The sequence below is a fragment of the Mesocricetus auratus genome, unplaced genomic scaffold, assembly GCF_017639785.1.
Source record: "Mesocricetus auratus isolate SY011 unplaced genomic scaffold, BCM_Maur_2.0 Super-Scaffold_100054, whole genome shotgun sequence".
NCBI lineage: Eukaryota > Metazoa > Chordata > Mammalia > Rodentia > Cricetidae > Mesocricetus > Mesocricetus auratus.
Window position 1 is genome coordinate 817,876 of NW_024429231.1, and position 16,875 is coordinate 834,750.

At 48.9% G+C, this 16,875-nt stretch overlaps 1 protein-coding gene across 1 annotated transcript; it reads right to left on the reverse strand.

Annotated features, from left to right (window-relative positions):
* Positions 1-2,719: 2,719 nt before the first annotated feature.
* LOC101841931 (sialic acid-binding Ig-like lectin 12) lies at positions 2,720-16,875 on the reverse strand. The gene is made up of 7 exons (XM_005084803.4): positions 14,350-16,875; positions 13,899-14,168; positions 13,667-13,714; positions 12,250-12,507; positions 11,245-11,338; positions 10,825-10,906; positions 2,720-3,611 (listed from the first exon to the last, which is right to left on the reverse strand). Exons 1-7 carry the CDS (start codon positions 15,164-15,166, stop codon positions 3,426-3,428), a joined length of 1,755 nt encoding a protein of 584 aa, XP_005084860.3. The 5' UTR covers positions 15,167-16,875; the 3' UTR covers positions 2,720-3,425.

Sequence of the window (16,875 nt, forward strand, 5' to 3'; positions counted from 1 at the left end):
CCCCTATCTAATATGTTGTCCCATAGCGAACGTTCTAGATCCAATATGTGACGGAAATTGCAGTGATAAAGTTGGCACTGCTAATGACGATGGCGACATGGGGATGGTGACAATACTTAAGAAAGCTGGCTGAGGGTAAGCCAGTCTGTGGAAGCACCAAGCAGCATCCTCCATGCCTTCTGCTGTCCTCCTTTGGGTGCAAGTGAGTTTCTGAGTTGGGTGTCAGATTGTGTGGAGCAGTAAGGCCTGCTTCAGGTCCCAGCCCCGATCCCCTCAGTGATGAACTGCAACCGTTACCTGAGACGAGCCCCCTCCTCCCACATTGTTTTGGGCTGAGTGTTTTATCACAGCAACAGAAGTGAAGCTTGAAGGGTGGGTTAGGCTAATTATTTTTCTGACATTGTTATAAATTAATATTTAAAAAGTATGGGCATGGAGGTTAAGCCCCAGATTCATCTCTTCCACAGCACGCGTAGGGGAAGACGCGGGTCCCTTTATCGATTTCTTTCCCAGGACTTTAGGGATACAAGATGTGACTTCTCCCCTCATTCCTTCCCACAGGAGAAACCAAACATAAGAGTCCATGGCAGATCTTGAGGACAGCCCAGCCAGGCAAGGAGTTGAGGGAGAGACAAGGGAGTCTCGCATGGGTACCAGCTGAACAGGACCAGCACAGGGTGTCTCTGGAGGAATATTCTGGGGGAGGGAACCATCCCAGTCTCAGTGAGGTGAAGAAACTGAAGAAACCAAGGCTTCCAGATGAATTGGAAGACTGCATGTGGGATCTGGGTGAGGGGTGACACCACAGGCAGCCTGGCCATTAGCAGCACCATCGCCAATCAGAGCTGGCAAGGCTGGGACGAGGTCATGTGAGAGCTACAGGCTCCAATTCCAGAACCTCTCTCCTCTGGGGTTCCAACTCCACGTCCTTTCCCTGATACCAGGGAATCTTGAAAAAGCCTCAAAGATGCTAGGTTCAGTGTTGCCACTGGCAGAGAAATTAAGCGATTTTGAGCTCAGACAACTGGTGTCATTTGCTTACATGGGTTCCCACACACACAGGTTTAGGAAGCACACTGGCAGAGGGACTTCCCAACGAGGAAGGCCAGTGTCTTCTAAGTTATAGATGAATAAGCACAGCTACATCTGACAGGGCCACAGAGTCACAGAGATGACGTCAGAGACAGAAAGAACAGATCAGGGGCTGGAGGAAGCATGCATATTGCTCCTTCAGAGGACCTGAGCTGGGTTCCCACCACCTGTGTTGGGCGGTTCACTGTCACCTGTAACTCTCTCTCTCTGTCTCTCTCTCTCTCCCTCCCTCCCTCTCTCTCCCTCCCTCTCTCTCTCTCTCCCTCCATCCCTCTCTGTCTCTCTCTCTTTCTCTCTCTCTCTCTCACACACACAATGAATATTTATGAAAGCATGTGACATATAGCTGTGATCCCAGGATTCAGAAGCTGGAAGTAGGAGGCTCAGGAGTTCAAGGTCACCCTCAGCTACACAGCAAGTTCTAGAAAGCCTGGGATACATGTGACCCTGTCTGTCTTAGTCAGTGTTGTATTTCTGTGAAGAGTCCTAATGACCATGACAACTCTTATAAAGGATAACATTTAATTGGGGCTGTTCAGAGGTTCAGTCCATTATTACCATGGCGGGAAGCATGGTGGCGAGTAGGCAGACCTGGTGCTGGAGAGGAGCTGAGAGCTCGATATCTGGATTGGCAGACATCAGGAGAGAGTGACACTGGGCCTGGGTTGAGCTTCTGAAACCTCAAAGCCTACACCCTGTGACATACTGCCTCCAAAAAGGCCACACCTACTCCAACAAGGCTCCACCTCCTATAGCCACTTCTTGAGTCTATAGGAGCCATTTTCATTCAAACCATCATACTGTCTCAAAAACAAATCAAGAAGTACAGATTAATCAGCAGCGATAGGTGTAATATGTACAGTACAAATACAGGTTCAGTGCAGCTTTATGTTCACATAAAAGTGAGAAAATTACAAAAAAAATGTTAAGTGTCACCAGTGTTCCCTCTTATGTTCGTTTCTTTCTTTATGCTTTGTATTCTAAAGTGCTTTTCCCTCACAAAAGACATGCACTGGTTTTCAAAATCAGGAAATGGTAGCCAAGTTAAGACACTTTGGATAGCTCCTCAGTATCCCGCAGTACTCTTGTCTGACTTTCTCTGAGCTGTGTTCATCAGTATGTCCCAAATAGCAAGGCAGAGTTGAGCAGCATCTCTGTCAAATTCTCTCTCTCTCTCTCTCTCTCTCTCTCTCTCTCTCTCTCTCTCTCTCTCTCTCTCTCTCTCTCTCTCTCTCTCTCTCTCTCTTTCTCTCTCTCTCTCTCATATCTAATATCTATCTTTTATCTTTTATACATCATCTGTCTTCTATCATCTGTCTACCATCTCCCTTTCTATCATATCTGTCTTCTATTTATCATCCAGTTTGGGTTTGAATGTATATGGTTCACACAGGCTTATATATTTGGACACTTGGTACCCAGATGTTGGCAATATTTTCTAAAGCTGCAGAATCTTTAAGACATGTGTCCTAACTTGTAGACATGTGTCTGGACCTGGAAGAGGGGATATCTACTTCTGGTTCTGGCCTGAGCCCCCTGTTTCCTGATCCACCAAGATATGTGGAGCTTCTGCCACATGGACCCATTGTCTCAAGCACCTCACCATGAAAGACAGAAACCATAATAATAAAGCCTCTCCACCCTTCATGTTTCTGTCAACAAAAATAAGAAAGGAGACTAATACATACAGCATGAAACTAGAAAGGGGGTTGTTTGGATAGAGAAAGGGGACTAGCAACTAACAGAAGACAGACAGGAGAAAGTAACAGGGATGTACAAGTCAAAGTACATGATACTCTTGGAAGAAAATATTGTCACAAAACACAGCACACTGTAAACAATACATGCGAATTTTTAAATAAAAGTTAAATCTAAAAACCAATCTTGGGATTGGAGAGATGGCTCACTGGTTAAGAGCACTGGCTACTCTTGCAGAGGACATGGATTTATTTCCCAGTGCACATGCGACAGCTTGCAACCCTCTGTAACTCCAGTCCATGAGATCTGATGACCTCTGCAGGCACCAGGCATGTAAGTGGTACACAGATATACAAGCACGCTGAACATCCACACATATACAATTAAAAGAAAGTCAAGCTTATGGTTTCCTGGGCACAATAGTGGTTGCCAGAGCCTGAGGATTGGGTAGACGGGGGTGCAGGGCACGAGCATTAGCAGAGCTCCCGTGTGATAAGAGGAACGAACGGCTCTGAAGTCCTGTGCAGGGCATTGACCCAGCGGACTCAGTGCTTCTCCAGAGTCAGCCGGGATCTGGTGTCACGGTCACCTTGTGACAGCTGTGCTCCCTCCAGCCATGGTCACGGCTATGCAGGTCACTTGTGGAACTTTATCTCCGAGTACTCAGTGGCGTCCTGTGTCCCCTGTGGATTCCTGGGCTGCATCTCATGAAAGTTGAGGGAAGCATAATGTACCTCTTCCTCTGTGGATGAGGGGGCCGCCTCAGCTGTGGGAGGCAGGAGTTCAGAGCTGCCACCTGCCTGGTGTTCAACCAGGGGACTCTGTATAAAGAGAGGAAGAGAGAGAGGGTCAGGGTAGGACAGCAGGGACCCTTGAGACCCCCCCTCCACTATCACACATACATTTAAAATTTTGAATTGCATGTATGTTGTGTAGGGGTATATGCACACATGGTGCAGTGCCCATGGAGTCCAGAAGAGGGCATGTGACTCCTTAGAGCTGGAGTTAAAGGAGGTTGTCAGCTGCCAGGTGTGGGTGCTGGGAACTGAACTTAATGCCTTCTGCAAGAGCAACACTCTTAATCACTGAGCCAGCTCTCCAGCCTCCCATGTGCTGATATTTTTGTTGAAATCTTTCATTCCTACTTTCTCCAAACTTTTAATACTTAATGAGCACCCAGTCTTCCTAGCTCTACCAGCAAGATACTATTTTTTCTCTATTTTATAGGTCTGAAGCTGAGATGGAAATAGGCAAGCAACTTGTCCAGACTCCCCGGAAAAGCTGGTGCACAGACACCATCCTAGACTCAGGAGGCATAGGCAGGAGACTCAAGTTAGTTCAAGATCGGCCTGAACTATCATAACAGGCCATAAAGAGAAATCCAAACCAAAATCCCAGTCAAAACCATAATCCAGTTCTTCTGACCCCAACACCTAGCATTGTACTAGGAACACCTGTGTGAGAGTCATAGATGGTGGTTTGATACTCCAAGGTGGAATGGATGTGCTAGACATAGGACCATGGCCTATGTTTTTTTCTTGATATGTGTGTGTTCCATCTGTGTGTGGTGTGGGTATATGTGTGAATACAGAGGCAAGAAGTCTGTATCGTGTGTCTTCCTTTATGGCGCTCTGCCTTATTTTCAAGACGCAATCTCTCACTAAACCTGGAGCTCACCATTTTGGCCAGGCCCAGTTGTCTCTACCCCCAGCCCGGCACTATGGTTGTAGGTCCGTGCCACTGCGCCTGGCTCTGGGTGTGTGCTGGTGATCCAAACTCAACTCCTCGTCCTTGCAAGCACATTACCAAGCACTGAGTCATCTCCTGGGCCTCAGCCTTCTGCACTTCATTAACTGAGGGTGGGCATGGCAGGGTCCATTTTAACTCTCAGCAGGGTGCTTCTGTAATCCCTGCCCTTGGGAGGCTGTGGCAAAGGGACTCCTGTGAGGCCAGTCTGAACTACACCATGGTTACTGGCTCTGACAGGAGTAAATAGCAAGACACATCTCACAAGAAAACAAATGAGTCAGCAGATGTCTCATTGTGACTTGTGATACAGGTAGGGAAGGGTCAGTGACAGAGGAGCAGTGTCTTGATTCAGGCATGGTGCCCGCCTTCCAGAAGCGCACAGGGTAGTAGAGCAGGGTAAGACCAGTCAGGCAAATATTTGATACCTGATGGGAAGAGTAATGCCCCTTCAGAAGCTCCAACCCAGAACACCTAGACCCTGTAAACATGTAACTAGGAGGAGCTGCATGGTGGTACTGAGCTAAAAGCCAGACTAAATGGAAGCTACGCGAGCGTGTACTGAAACATACACTAGCCTGAATGCTTTTAATACGTATAACCCAAAGGGTATCCCAGTTTAACCCTGCCCACATTTCCTGTTGGGAAAACTATTTTTCCGTGTGTGTGTGTGTGTGTGTGTGTGTGTGTGTGTGTGTGTGTGTGTATGCACGCGCGCGCACACACAAGCAAGTAAGTGTGGTGTCCATGGAGGCCAAAAGAGTGTGTTGGATCCCATGGAGCTAGAGATACAGGCAGATGCAAGCTGCTTGATATGGGTGCTGAAACTGAACTCAGGTCTTCTGCAGGAGCAGAGAGCACTTTCAAACTGTGAGCTATCTCTCCAACTCTCTTGCCTACTTTAAATGTACCCAGGGAACTAACCGTTGCCTAGAGTAGGGCAAAATCATTGAACACAAAGTCAATTTTATAATAAAGTGTTGAATAGCTTGAGCATATTGAATAGCCACATTAAAAAAAAGCCCAACAATGGTGGTGCACACCTTTAATCCCAGCACTTGGGAGGCAGAAACAGGTAGAGCTCTGTGAGATCTACAAAGCAAGTTACAGGGCAGCCAGGGCTGTTACACAGAGAAACCCTGTCTTGAAAAAAAAAGGAAAAAGAAAAGAAAAGCCATGGGCCACACACCTCATGGCCTTGGGGCCATGGCCTGGGGGCTGTGGCCATGCCTACTGCCCACAATCACAGGAGAGTATGGTCCCAGTAAATAGTCAAAACGCAAACTTTGAGGAATGGGTTTCACTGAATGAGCTTTGCCTTGATGTGATGTTAAAGCTAAAAACTTCTAAGCTGGGCTGGTAAGATGGCTCAGGGGATGAAGGTGCTTGCTGCTAAGCCTGATGACCTGAGTTCAATCCCTGGGACCCACGTGGTGGAGGAAGAGAAGGGAGAGAAGCAACTCCTGACAGTTGTCATCTGACTGCCACATGCACACTCTGGCTTGCAGACACACACACACACACACACACACACACACACACTGTAAACAAATGAATAAATACATGTAATAAATTTCTTAAAAAGAAAACTCATAAATCTAAAACTTCATAAGTGGAAACATCGTGAGCCTGGAGATTTGTACCTGAACCCTCAACCCGGTCAATCAGGAAAACAGTACACACAGAATTGGAGAAATGGCTCAGAGGTTAAGAGAACACACTGCTCTGCCAGAGGACCAGATTTTGTAACTCCAGCTCCAGGGGATCTGATTCCCTCTCCTGCCTTCCATGGGTACTGAACTCAAGTGTGTGTATTCACACGTGTAATTAAATAGTAATAGTAATAAAAAAGGAAGAAGGGAGGGAAGGAAGGAGGGAGGGAGGGAGGAAGGATATTTGTTCTTTTGTAACTATTTTTGGTTTGGTTTGGTTTTGGTTTTTCAAAACAGGGTTTCTCTGTGTAACAGTCCTAGCTGTCCTGGAACTTGATTTGTAGGCCAGGCTAGCCTTGAACTCACTGCCTCGGTCTCCCAAGTGCTAGGATTAAAGGCATGTGCCACCACCTCCCAGCTTTGTAACTAGTTTTTGTTGTTGTTGTTGTTTTCTTGCTTGTTTGTTTTTGTTTTCAGTCATCTGTCTTGCCCTAGACTGTTTCCTGTAGTCTCTTCACCTCAGAGACTGGCACCTGTCTCCTCCTGTCTGATCAAGGCAAACATCTGTGTCAGCTTCCAACCTCTTTCCCCCAGCATCCTCCATCTCCTGTTACTTAAACCCCACCCTCAGACCACACTTACTCCCTTCATTTCGGCAACCCAGCATCCATTCCAGATATCTTCCACATCGTCTCCAGCCTCCTTCCTAACGCCTCTGCCTCTGTTTCCCTTGCCAAAATGTTTTCCTGCCCGTTCTACCCAAAGGTGCCCACAGAAGTTAGATTGTTGCTTCTAGAAGTTAGTTACATTGTTCTTTCTCCACGGAGGTTGCAGCTTGATTGTTCCTTCTTGTACTCCCTAGCGGTTGTTTGTTGACTCAGAAATGATTTACACACTCAACTTCTCCAAACGTACTTCCTGTGGTGGCCCATGCTTCCCTTGTCTCTTTACACAGCTCTCATAGCTGCTTTTCCACTTTCTGACTGCCTCTGGTTTCTGAGAATTGGTGTCTGCTCCTCCCTCTACCTGGAATAACTGAATGGAAGAATCCAGTCTCCCTCATCACTAACCAAAACCACATTCAACTTACAGAAAATATGCATCAGGTGAGGGACCAAGAGCCAGAGCAGATAAACAATACCTGTAACTCCTCAACAACAAGCAACTCAACCAGAAAAATAGACAAAGACCTGCAATGGGCATTTATTTCTCCAGAAAGATATACAGAAAAGAGATACCCACTATTATTATTAGAAAACACACATTTAAACCACAAAGAAATAACACCCCACATTTATTAGGATATCCACTATTAAAACAATACAAGAGAAAACAGAATATAGCCAGTGTTGATGAGCACATGGAGAGATGGGATCCCTTGTGCACTTGTGGTTCAACTGTACGGAGAATACAGTTGACCTCTCACACTTGTTAACTCGCACATAGCAACAGTAAACAGGTAGAAGAAACTGTTACATACACATACAGTGGAACATTACCAACCTTCTAGAAAGGCAAGGAAACTTGTAATAGTCTACAACATGATGGATCCTGAGGACGTGCTAAATTAAGAGAGCCAGTCACAGAAGATGAATACAGTGTGGTCCCACATAGGAGGTGTCTGCAGAAGTCAAATACACACAGAGAGAGAGAGAGAGAGAGAGAGAGAGAGAGAGAGAGAGAGAGAGAGAGAGAGAGAGGCACTGCGGGATGCCAGGATCTTGGGGAGGGAGGCAGTGGGAGATGTTGCTCAATACATAGTCTTAGTTTTTCAAGATGAAAAAGTCCTAGGCATCTGTTACACAACTGTAGATGTGTAAAGGGCAACAATGGTGAATTTCATATTACAAGGTGTTACCAGACTCTAGAGCACAGATGATAGACGGACAGATGATAGACAGATAGATGATAGATAAATAAATAGATGATAGATGGATAGATAGAAAACAGAGAAAGAAAGATGATAGATAGTAAACAAATTAATCACACAGCCTATCTTCCCAGCAATAAATGTCTCTATCTTTTACATCATATTCACATAATGGCCTTTGTTGTTTGAGTGGTTTGATAACCACCTGTATAGAATAAAACATGACTGAGCCCAAAGTTCTCTAAGGATCTACAGAGATGGGTTTCTGGGACCCAGAGCAATAGCTCAGAGGTAAAATGCTGCTGAGTAAACATGAGGGCCAGAGCTTGGATCCCCAGAAAGGACACAAATGCCAAGTGGGTGTGGTGGCCCACCTGCAATTATGACTTTAAGAGGCAGAGGCTCCCTACAGCAAGCTGGCCCGCAGACTAGCCATATCAGCGATCGCTGGCTTTGGCTGAGTGACATTGCCTCAATGACAAGGTGGAAGAGCCAGTGAGGATGATTCCTAACGTCAGCCTCAAGCCTCAAGCCTCCTCGTGTATGTGCATCCATATGCATGCACGCCCCCCCCATCTCAATGACTGATGCTTCAGCACCATCTTAAAATTAGCATCTTAAAATTTGCATATGAGGCAAGCTTCCCATCTCACCATGTGGGGCTGAGGAGTTTGGACTTTTATGTTTTTTTTGTTTGTTTGTTTGTTTCGAGACAGGGTTTCTCTGTGGCTTTGGAGGTTGTCCTGGAACTCGCTTGGTAGTCCAGGCTGGTCTCGAACTCACAGAGATCCGCCTGCCTCTGCCTCCCGAGTGCTGGGATTAAAGGCGTGCGGCACCACCGCCCGGCCCGACTTTTATGTTCTAAATCAGCCCTTGAGACAAATCCAGCCCACTGTTCATGTTTACGAATAAAGCTTTATTAGCACACAGCCATGCTCATCAGTTACATATGGCCTGTGGTGTTTTTTGTGTTAACAGCAGCAAAGCTGAACAGCTACAGAGTCAGCCCATCCTTCATAAGAACTTTGGGAGGTGTTACAGTACTCAGTGCTGTAGTGGCATCTTGTCTTGCCAATGAATTTGTAGTGGTGGCCACACCTTTTGGGCGTAATTTCAGGTGCAGACATGAGGTAGAGGAGGAGCTGGCTCGCCTCTCTTGGGTTGCAGAGAGCAGAGACTGCATCTTCTGGAGCAGGAAGACTGTGGAGGTTATTTACCCCTATCTGTGTAAGTCCTTCCCTAATAAACACCTATTTATCATTTATCTTGGGTCTGGTGAACGAACTCATTTAAACCCCTGCTTTCACAGTGGGGTCAGGGAGCTGATATTCAAATGCACAGAAAGTGGGTAAAGCTAATAACTTGTTCATGGTGGCAGAGAAAGGAGGCCAAGGACCAGGGAAGAGGGAGGAGGAAGAGGAAGAGGAAAGGGGACACACTGAGAGAGAGAGAGAGACAGAGACAGAGACAGAGACAGAGAGACAGACAGAGACAGACAGACAGCGACAGACAGACAGAGACAGAGAAACACAGACAAACAGACACAGGGAGAATTAGCCGATAGAGAAGGGAAGAGGAGGAGAGAGAGGAGAGAGATGACGTGGGAGAGGGAGGAAAGGAGATAAGGAAGAAGAGGAAGAGAGAGACACAGAGAGAGAGAGACACAGAAAAGGAAAGAAACAGATGGAAGGAGGTGAAAGAAAGAGAAAGAGGGAAAGTGTAAGAGACGGGATATGGGAGATGGAGGATAGGGAAGGAAAGGGAAAGAGAGAGAGGAAGAGAGAGAAAAACAAAGACAGTAGAATAGAGGCAAAGAAACAAAGAAGAAGAGGGAGAGAGAGGGAGGAAGAGGGAGTGGCAGAGAGACAGATGGGCAGACAGATATGCCCTCCCAAGTATTCTCTCTCTCTCTCTCTCTCTCTCTCTCTCTCTCTCTCTCTCTCTCTGTGTGTGTGTGTGTGTGTGAGAGAGAGAGAGAGAGAGAGAGAGAGAGAGAGAGAGAGAGAGAGAGAGAGTGTCATGGATGGCAGGAGCCAAAAGGCAGAGAGTGTCCTGCAGCTTGGTGTCTTGACAAAGGAGACTGGATGAGAACCCATGAACTTGAGGAAGAACAGAAGAAAGGGAGAAAGATGAGCAGAGTCTTACTCCCTGCCCAGCCAGAGAGCAAGTAGCATGGAGGACACTGTCTGCAGTTATCAAGTCGGGGAATGGATTAGAGAGGTCTGCAAGTAGCATGGAGGACACTGTCTGCAGGTATCAAGTCGGGGAATGGATTAGAGAGGTCTGCAAGTAGCATGGAGGACACTGTCTGCAGGTATCAAGTCGGGGAATGGATTAGAGAGGTCTGCAAGTAGCATGGAGGACACTGTCTGCAGGTATCAAGTCGGGGAATGGATTAGAGAGGTCTGCAAGTAGCATGGAGGACACTGTCTGCAGGTATCAAGTCGGGGAATGGATTAGAGAGGTCTGCAAGTAGCATGGAGGACACTGTCTGCAGGTATCAAGTCGGGGAATGGATTAGAGAGGTCTGCAAGTAGCATGGAGGACACTGTCTGCAGTTATCAAGTCGGGGAATGGATTAGAGAGGTCTGCTTGTAGCATGGAGGACACTGTCTGCAGGTATCAAGTCGGGGAATGGATTAGAGAGGTCTGCTTGTAGGATACCCAACTTAGACCACACTAAGCAAAACAATCTGAGCTTCGTCTCAGTGGTGATGTCCAGGCAGGGGGACTCTGGGTTTGAACACATTCACACTGGTCACTCACCTGAGAAACTGAGCCCTTGAGGGCATTTGAACCCGGAGTTCCCGTAGCTGGCCTGGCTGGTCTCCTCCTACAGGATCTTAGCCTGGGTACAAGGACACCAGGGGGCATTTCAGTGTGGGCAGGTGGAGGCAGGGCTGGCATCCCCCCACACTTGCAGTTAAGCCTCTGAAGATGGTCAAGGCTGGTGGTCCTGCCCCAGAGGCTCGTGTGTTGAAGGTGGCTCCCACCATCTGGGACAGTGGTGCCCGAGGGTTGCAACACTCCAAAGTCCCACACACTGACCATATACCTGGACGACTCTCCTCCGACTTCAGGCGCCCCACCTCCCCAGCTCCCTCCTCCAGGCCTGGGCTCAGGGTCAGGTACTAGGCTTGTCCCTCATCATCCCGGGTTCTCATCCCCACCGACACTGGTACTCACGCCAGCACGACGATGCAGCAAAACAGGAAGAGGAGGACTGTGGCGCCTGCACCCACAAAGGCCCCCATAGTCATTTCAGATAAAGTTGCGCTGCCTGCAGATAGATAGAGAACACTAAGAAAACTCCCCTCCTCTCCAGTCTACCCGAGGCCCTGCAGGAGGCTGGGTCTTCTGCCTTTCTCACCCCTGGCTCGGATAACCAGAACAGAAACCTGAGCAGAAGGGACAGATGGAAGGACCCGAGGAGTCAGAGGGGACATTACAAAGCTAGGCAGCAGTTTGCTTTGTTTAGTTTGGTGTCTTATTCAGCATGGGATGAATTTTGCATTTTTAATGGGATCATTAAATGTATCTGAGTATGTGTTAGGGCCTGGGTTCCAACTCCAGATTCACCACAGACAGATGTAATGAAGAATGCCTGTCATTTCAGCTGTCTCTGAGGCTGAGACAGAAGGACCTCAAGTTCAAGGGATGTCTGGGCTATAGACTGAGTTCAGTGACTACCTGGGCAACTTGGTGACATCCTATCTCAAAATAAAAATTAAAAAGAGGGTTGGGGATATAGGTCAGCTGTTGAATACCTGCCTAGAATCCCCCCAGTAAGAGGCTGGAGCATGGACCACCACACAGGCTTGACTACTGAGTTGTCCATTTGTTTTTATGCTGTTTTGTTTGGTTCACTTTTCTCTTGGATTTTATGTTCTTGGCAAATCCCCCTTCCTCCTGGCCTGCAGAGGCAAGGACCTTGTGTGCTGAGCTCACCCATCTAAATCCTAGCCCCTCCTCTCAAGCTTTGCTGCTTCTTGGGGTGACCCCCTCCCCGACCCGCATGCCCTCCTTGTGGCAGGAATTAGATGGTGGGACTCTGGGTATTTACAGGCCTCACAGCTCAGCACAACCTGGAGCCACGCTCCCTTGTGACTCTACGGGGACTAATGGGAACGCAGCAAGCATGGACCAGGTGTTGGCCGCCTGCCGCCTGCCTCTGGCCCACAGGTCACTCACGCTGCAGATACAGGCTCAGGGAAATGTGTTGGGAGCCTAGAGCATGCTGAGCTTGGCAGGTGTACATTCCTCCATGCTTAAGATGTACTGGGGAAAGCTCCAGGAGCCCAGGTTTGGACAGCTTCGAGGGGCACAGACTCAGGTTATCCCAGGTCCAACTCAGGTTCGCAGGGGGATTGCTGTCGGTACTACAGAAGAGGCGTAGAGACTGGCCCTCAGAGATGGGAAGAGATGAGCAGTTCTCCACGGCTATGTATTCTGTAGAGAAAGAGACAGAGACAGTGTGACGAGATTAAGAGAAGGGACACTGGAACCCAGAGAGGGTGACTGACGCCCCGATAGGGAGCAAAGGATAGGAAAACCCAGGCTTTCAACTAACACCACAGCAACAATCAGTCAAGTAGTGTGAGCTACTTGACTGTAGGCCTTAAAGTTAGAGAGAACATGTGATCCAGGCATATATTTGCAGTTGATGAGAGAGAGACAGAGACAGAGAGAGAGACAGAGACAGAGAGACAGAGAGAGAGAGACAGAGAGGCAGAGACAGAGAGAGAGACAGAGACAGAGAGAGAGACAGAGACAGAGAGAGAGAGACAAAGAGAGAATTGAAGACAGTGTCTCAGGCTGGCCTCAAACTCATGATATAGCAAGAATGACTTTGAACATCTGATCCTCCTGCCTCCACTTCCCAAGTGCAGGTGTGCACCACTATACCCAGCTTATGTGGTGCTGGGGATGGGACCCAGCCAGGAGTTTAGGCATGCTTGACAAGGTTGTTTGTTTGTTTGTTTGTTTGTTTTTCCGATCAATCAAGCCACATGTCCTGCACTTAGTTTACACTTGTGGCCACAGATACAATACCTATTCTCTGCCCATTGCTGGCGGCAGAATGCACTCCCTGTCTTTGCTGACCATTGACATTAGAAACCTGCAGAATTGGATCCATCTGTGTTGGTTACTGCAGTCATGGAGACCAAAGATAATCTCTGCTACTGATACCTTGTTCCTCTCAGAACCTCAGGTGGACAAGCCCAGGCTCAGCCAGTCTATGTGGGCAGAATACTGGTCACTTACAGTTTGGAGACTGAGCTTCTGAGAACGGAGCACTGTGTGTCTTCCGAGTGCCTAACCAGGTCTCTTTGCACAAAAACCCAGAGCATAACTATTGGGGACACACAGGCAGATCCGTACATGGGGAGAAGGTCCTGGAGAGTGCGGTTCTGCTGTGTGCTGTCACCCTGTGCCTGTGGTGGTCCAGGGACTTGCGCAGATCTGGGGGACTGAGGGCTGCAAACACCTAGGGGCTTCAGAGGGGTTGGTCCAGTGGTTCCCGGACAAGGAGCCTCCATCTCCAGGTGAGTCCAGTGTGAGGAAGAATAATTCCTGCCCTGAGCTGAGGAGGTGTGGTATCTCCTACCTGGGCCAGCTCCTTGATAGATGATCACAGTCAGATTCCTTGGAGCATCTAAGAGAGAATGACACAGTGGACTCATCAACCACCCTCTGACCCCAGCAGCTGTCTAGGTGGGTACAGCAGGGGCTATCATTCTGATAAACCCCCTTATCAGGATTTTAGGACCCAGTGTCAGGACCCTGAGTCCACCCTGGGGACCACTCTTATAAAAAAGAGCAACTCAGCCCAGCCTCACATGACACGTTGAGAATGATGGTCGTTCTTGTGGTCACACCAGATCCAGGCAGGGTCACCTGACAAGTGAGGTTGGTGCCATGGTCCCAGGGCTGGGGGGTGACAGTCAGCACTGAGGAGCCATTGGTGTTGGTACTGGAGAGTGACACAGAGGTACCGGCCCAGGAGAAGGTGGGGGACCCACAGGCCCAAGGCGCAGAGCAGGTCAGGTTGCTGGGACGGCCAGCCTCCAGGGTCTCCGGGATAAGCACGTAGGGGGTGTCAGTGAGGGCTGGTGGGGAGAGGGGAGAATTGGAGGATCAGGAGGGGGTGAGGTGCAGCTTCAGGGGAAGCCCCGGCTCTGATCCAGCCCCTCCCCTGAGCCCTGATGCTCAGACTCCCAGTCCTGTGCCAACCCTGCCCTGTGACACCTATGACTTTCCCTAGTGGCTTCTCTGCGAGCCATGCCTGACCTGTCACATGCAGAGTTATCATGTTCCAAAGATAATTAAACTTCGTTTGTCCTCTCTCCAGGCGAAAGAAGTATGACCCGGCGTCCTTCTTCCTGGTCTCTCTGATGTTCAGGGAGCAGTTATTCTTCTGTGGGTCTCCGATCAGGAAGAACCGGTTCTTGGTCCTCTTCAGTACTGACCGATGTGGGTTATTTGTGGCCACTGGGGGATCACGATCTGTCTTGTCTCCATCCCGGAACCAGTATCCACGAACCGGGTCTGAGTCAGTCCACTTCTCCCTGGCGTAGGAGAACTCACAGGGTACAAAGACACACAGGCCCTCTTGAACCACTATCTCCCTTTCCACACTCAGGGTGAAACCCTCCTTGGCCTCATTCCCACCCTGTACCCCCTTCACCCCCCAGAGCAGCAGCAGCAGCAGCATGTCAAGCTGACACACAGGGCCACCAGAAGTCTGTCTGTCTGGGCTCTTCTCTGAGGAACTAGGAGCTGCAAGGCCTGGAGGAAGCCCCACCCGAAGCAGGGGTGAGGCCAGGACAGTGGCTGCCTTGGGAGGAGGAGCTTCAGTCCCAGCCACTGCCAGGACCCTTGCTTCTTGAAGACCAGCCACCCACCACCCAGATCTACTCCGGAGGCCAAAAAAAGGCGACTGCCTCTCCCATGTAGGGCCTGATTCCATCTTCTCCCTGTGTGTGCTAGCCTTGGCCTTTGAGTGACATTTCCTGCCCAGTGAAAATGGGTTTGCTTCACCCAGAGCCTCCCCTGGGGCTGATATTGTGGAGTTGGTGATGGATCTAGAGGGATTTGGGGGATGCATGCTCCCCCCTCCCTTAGCAGTTTGTCATGGGCACACCCTCTCTGTACAGTGACATAAGTCATGTTCCCAAAGCACCACTGTCCAGTGGGAGATGGCTCTCAGGTCCCTGGAGCGTCTCACAGCCAGGGCATCGGTGGAGGAGGTGCAGCCTGAGTGTACAGCTGCTCTGAAGGGGTGGATGTGAACATTCTTCCTGTTAACCCACCAAGGGAGCTGGAGCTGGAGCTGGCTTGGGAGAGTGTTTGCTTCGCACGTGCAGAGCTCCGGGACCCATCCCCAGCACCGCATAGAGTGTGCATGGTAGAATGGGCCTGCCGTCTCAGCACTCAGGAATAGGAGGCAAGGAGGATCAGGACTCCAAGACCAACCTCAGCTACATAATGAGTTTCAGCCCAGCCTTGGCTTCAGCAGAACCTGTCTCAACACATGCAAACCAAACCCTCAAACCAAACCAAACCAAACACAGAAAAAGCAAAACTACACCAAGGCCACAGAGGGGAGTCTCACTCTGTGGGGAAAGACTCCTGGGTAAATGGTGGCTGAGGTACACTGGGACTTGGCACAGAAGATTGTCAAATGGAAATCCAATATAGTGCATCTAGCAGGAGAGGAGTTAGAGAGAGATGCTTGTGACCTCCATCTGGCTAACAGACTTTTGGGGACAAAGTATCCCCAATGAATTAAAATTTCCACAGGTCTCCCATGTTGAGCAATGGAAAAGCTAAAGTCCAGATGAAGTCTATAGGATGAACTCATACCCAGGAAGAATCCGGTTTTGACAACTTATTGGAACACCTTGTGGGCCAAACAAGGATGTGTCAGTGATGGGCAGTACCACAGGGTGACCAGGACGGCTTAGCCGCCCACAGCTCTTGTCCTCTCTCAGCTTCATATCAGGACCCTGAAGATGGACTTGAGGGTCACTGAACCTCTTTATTGTTTCTCTTCCCAGTGCGACCAAATTACCTTAAATTTCCCTCTTTCTCATGTCTTTACTTGGTCTATGGAGGTTGACCGTGGCTAAGCCTGATCTGTTGTGGCTACTAACACTCAAGAACTGACCTTGAAAACTACAATAACACAGATTTTTGAAAAGGTAAAATTCCCTTCCTTGTTCGGGAAGGGTTTCTTGCTGGAGTTGGAATTCAGGATCACTAACATTAGGCAGAGGCTCCACCCCTGAGCTCACCCCAGCCCCTCACTGGGGGTTCCCGACAGGCTCACCATTACACATCCCCGCCCCTTGCTCCAGAGACTCCTTGTTTGCTCGGGGTCCCCTGCCCACCCGGGCTTCATGGGAACAGAGGAACTGAAGTGAGAAACACCAGCCTTGCCCTGTCTACCCCCAGGATGACCAGCAATTCCTAGAAGACTGCTTAACTTGTGGCTGGAGGGAGGAGGAAGTGGAAATAATTCTACCAGGTTGGGCCTCCTTCAACTAGTGTCAGTTTCCCTTGAGACATCTGAGATAGGGAAAGTGTCATACATATTTATATTTATATATATATACAACCCGAAAAGTGACCCAGAGGTACACTAGAAGTTCAGTGCCTCCAAGGAACCGCCTATTGTGAGCCCCGCAGAGCCATCCACATATTCCCTTCCCTATTTCTAAGTTTGCTCCCTGTGATGGTTTCTCTTGGTTGTTAACTTGACTGATCTGGAATGAACTAAAACCCAAGTGGATGGGCATGCCTGTGAGGTTTTTT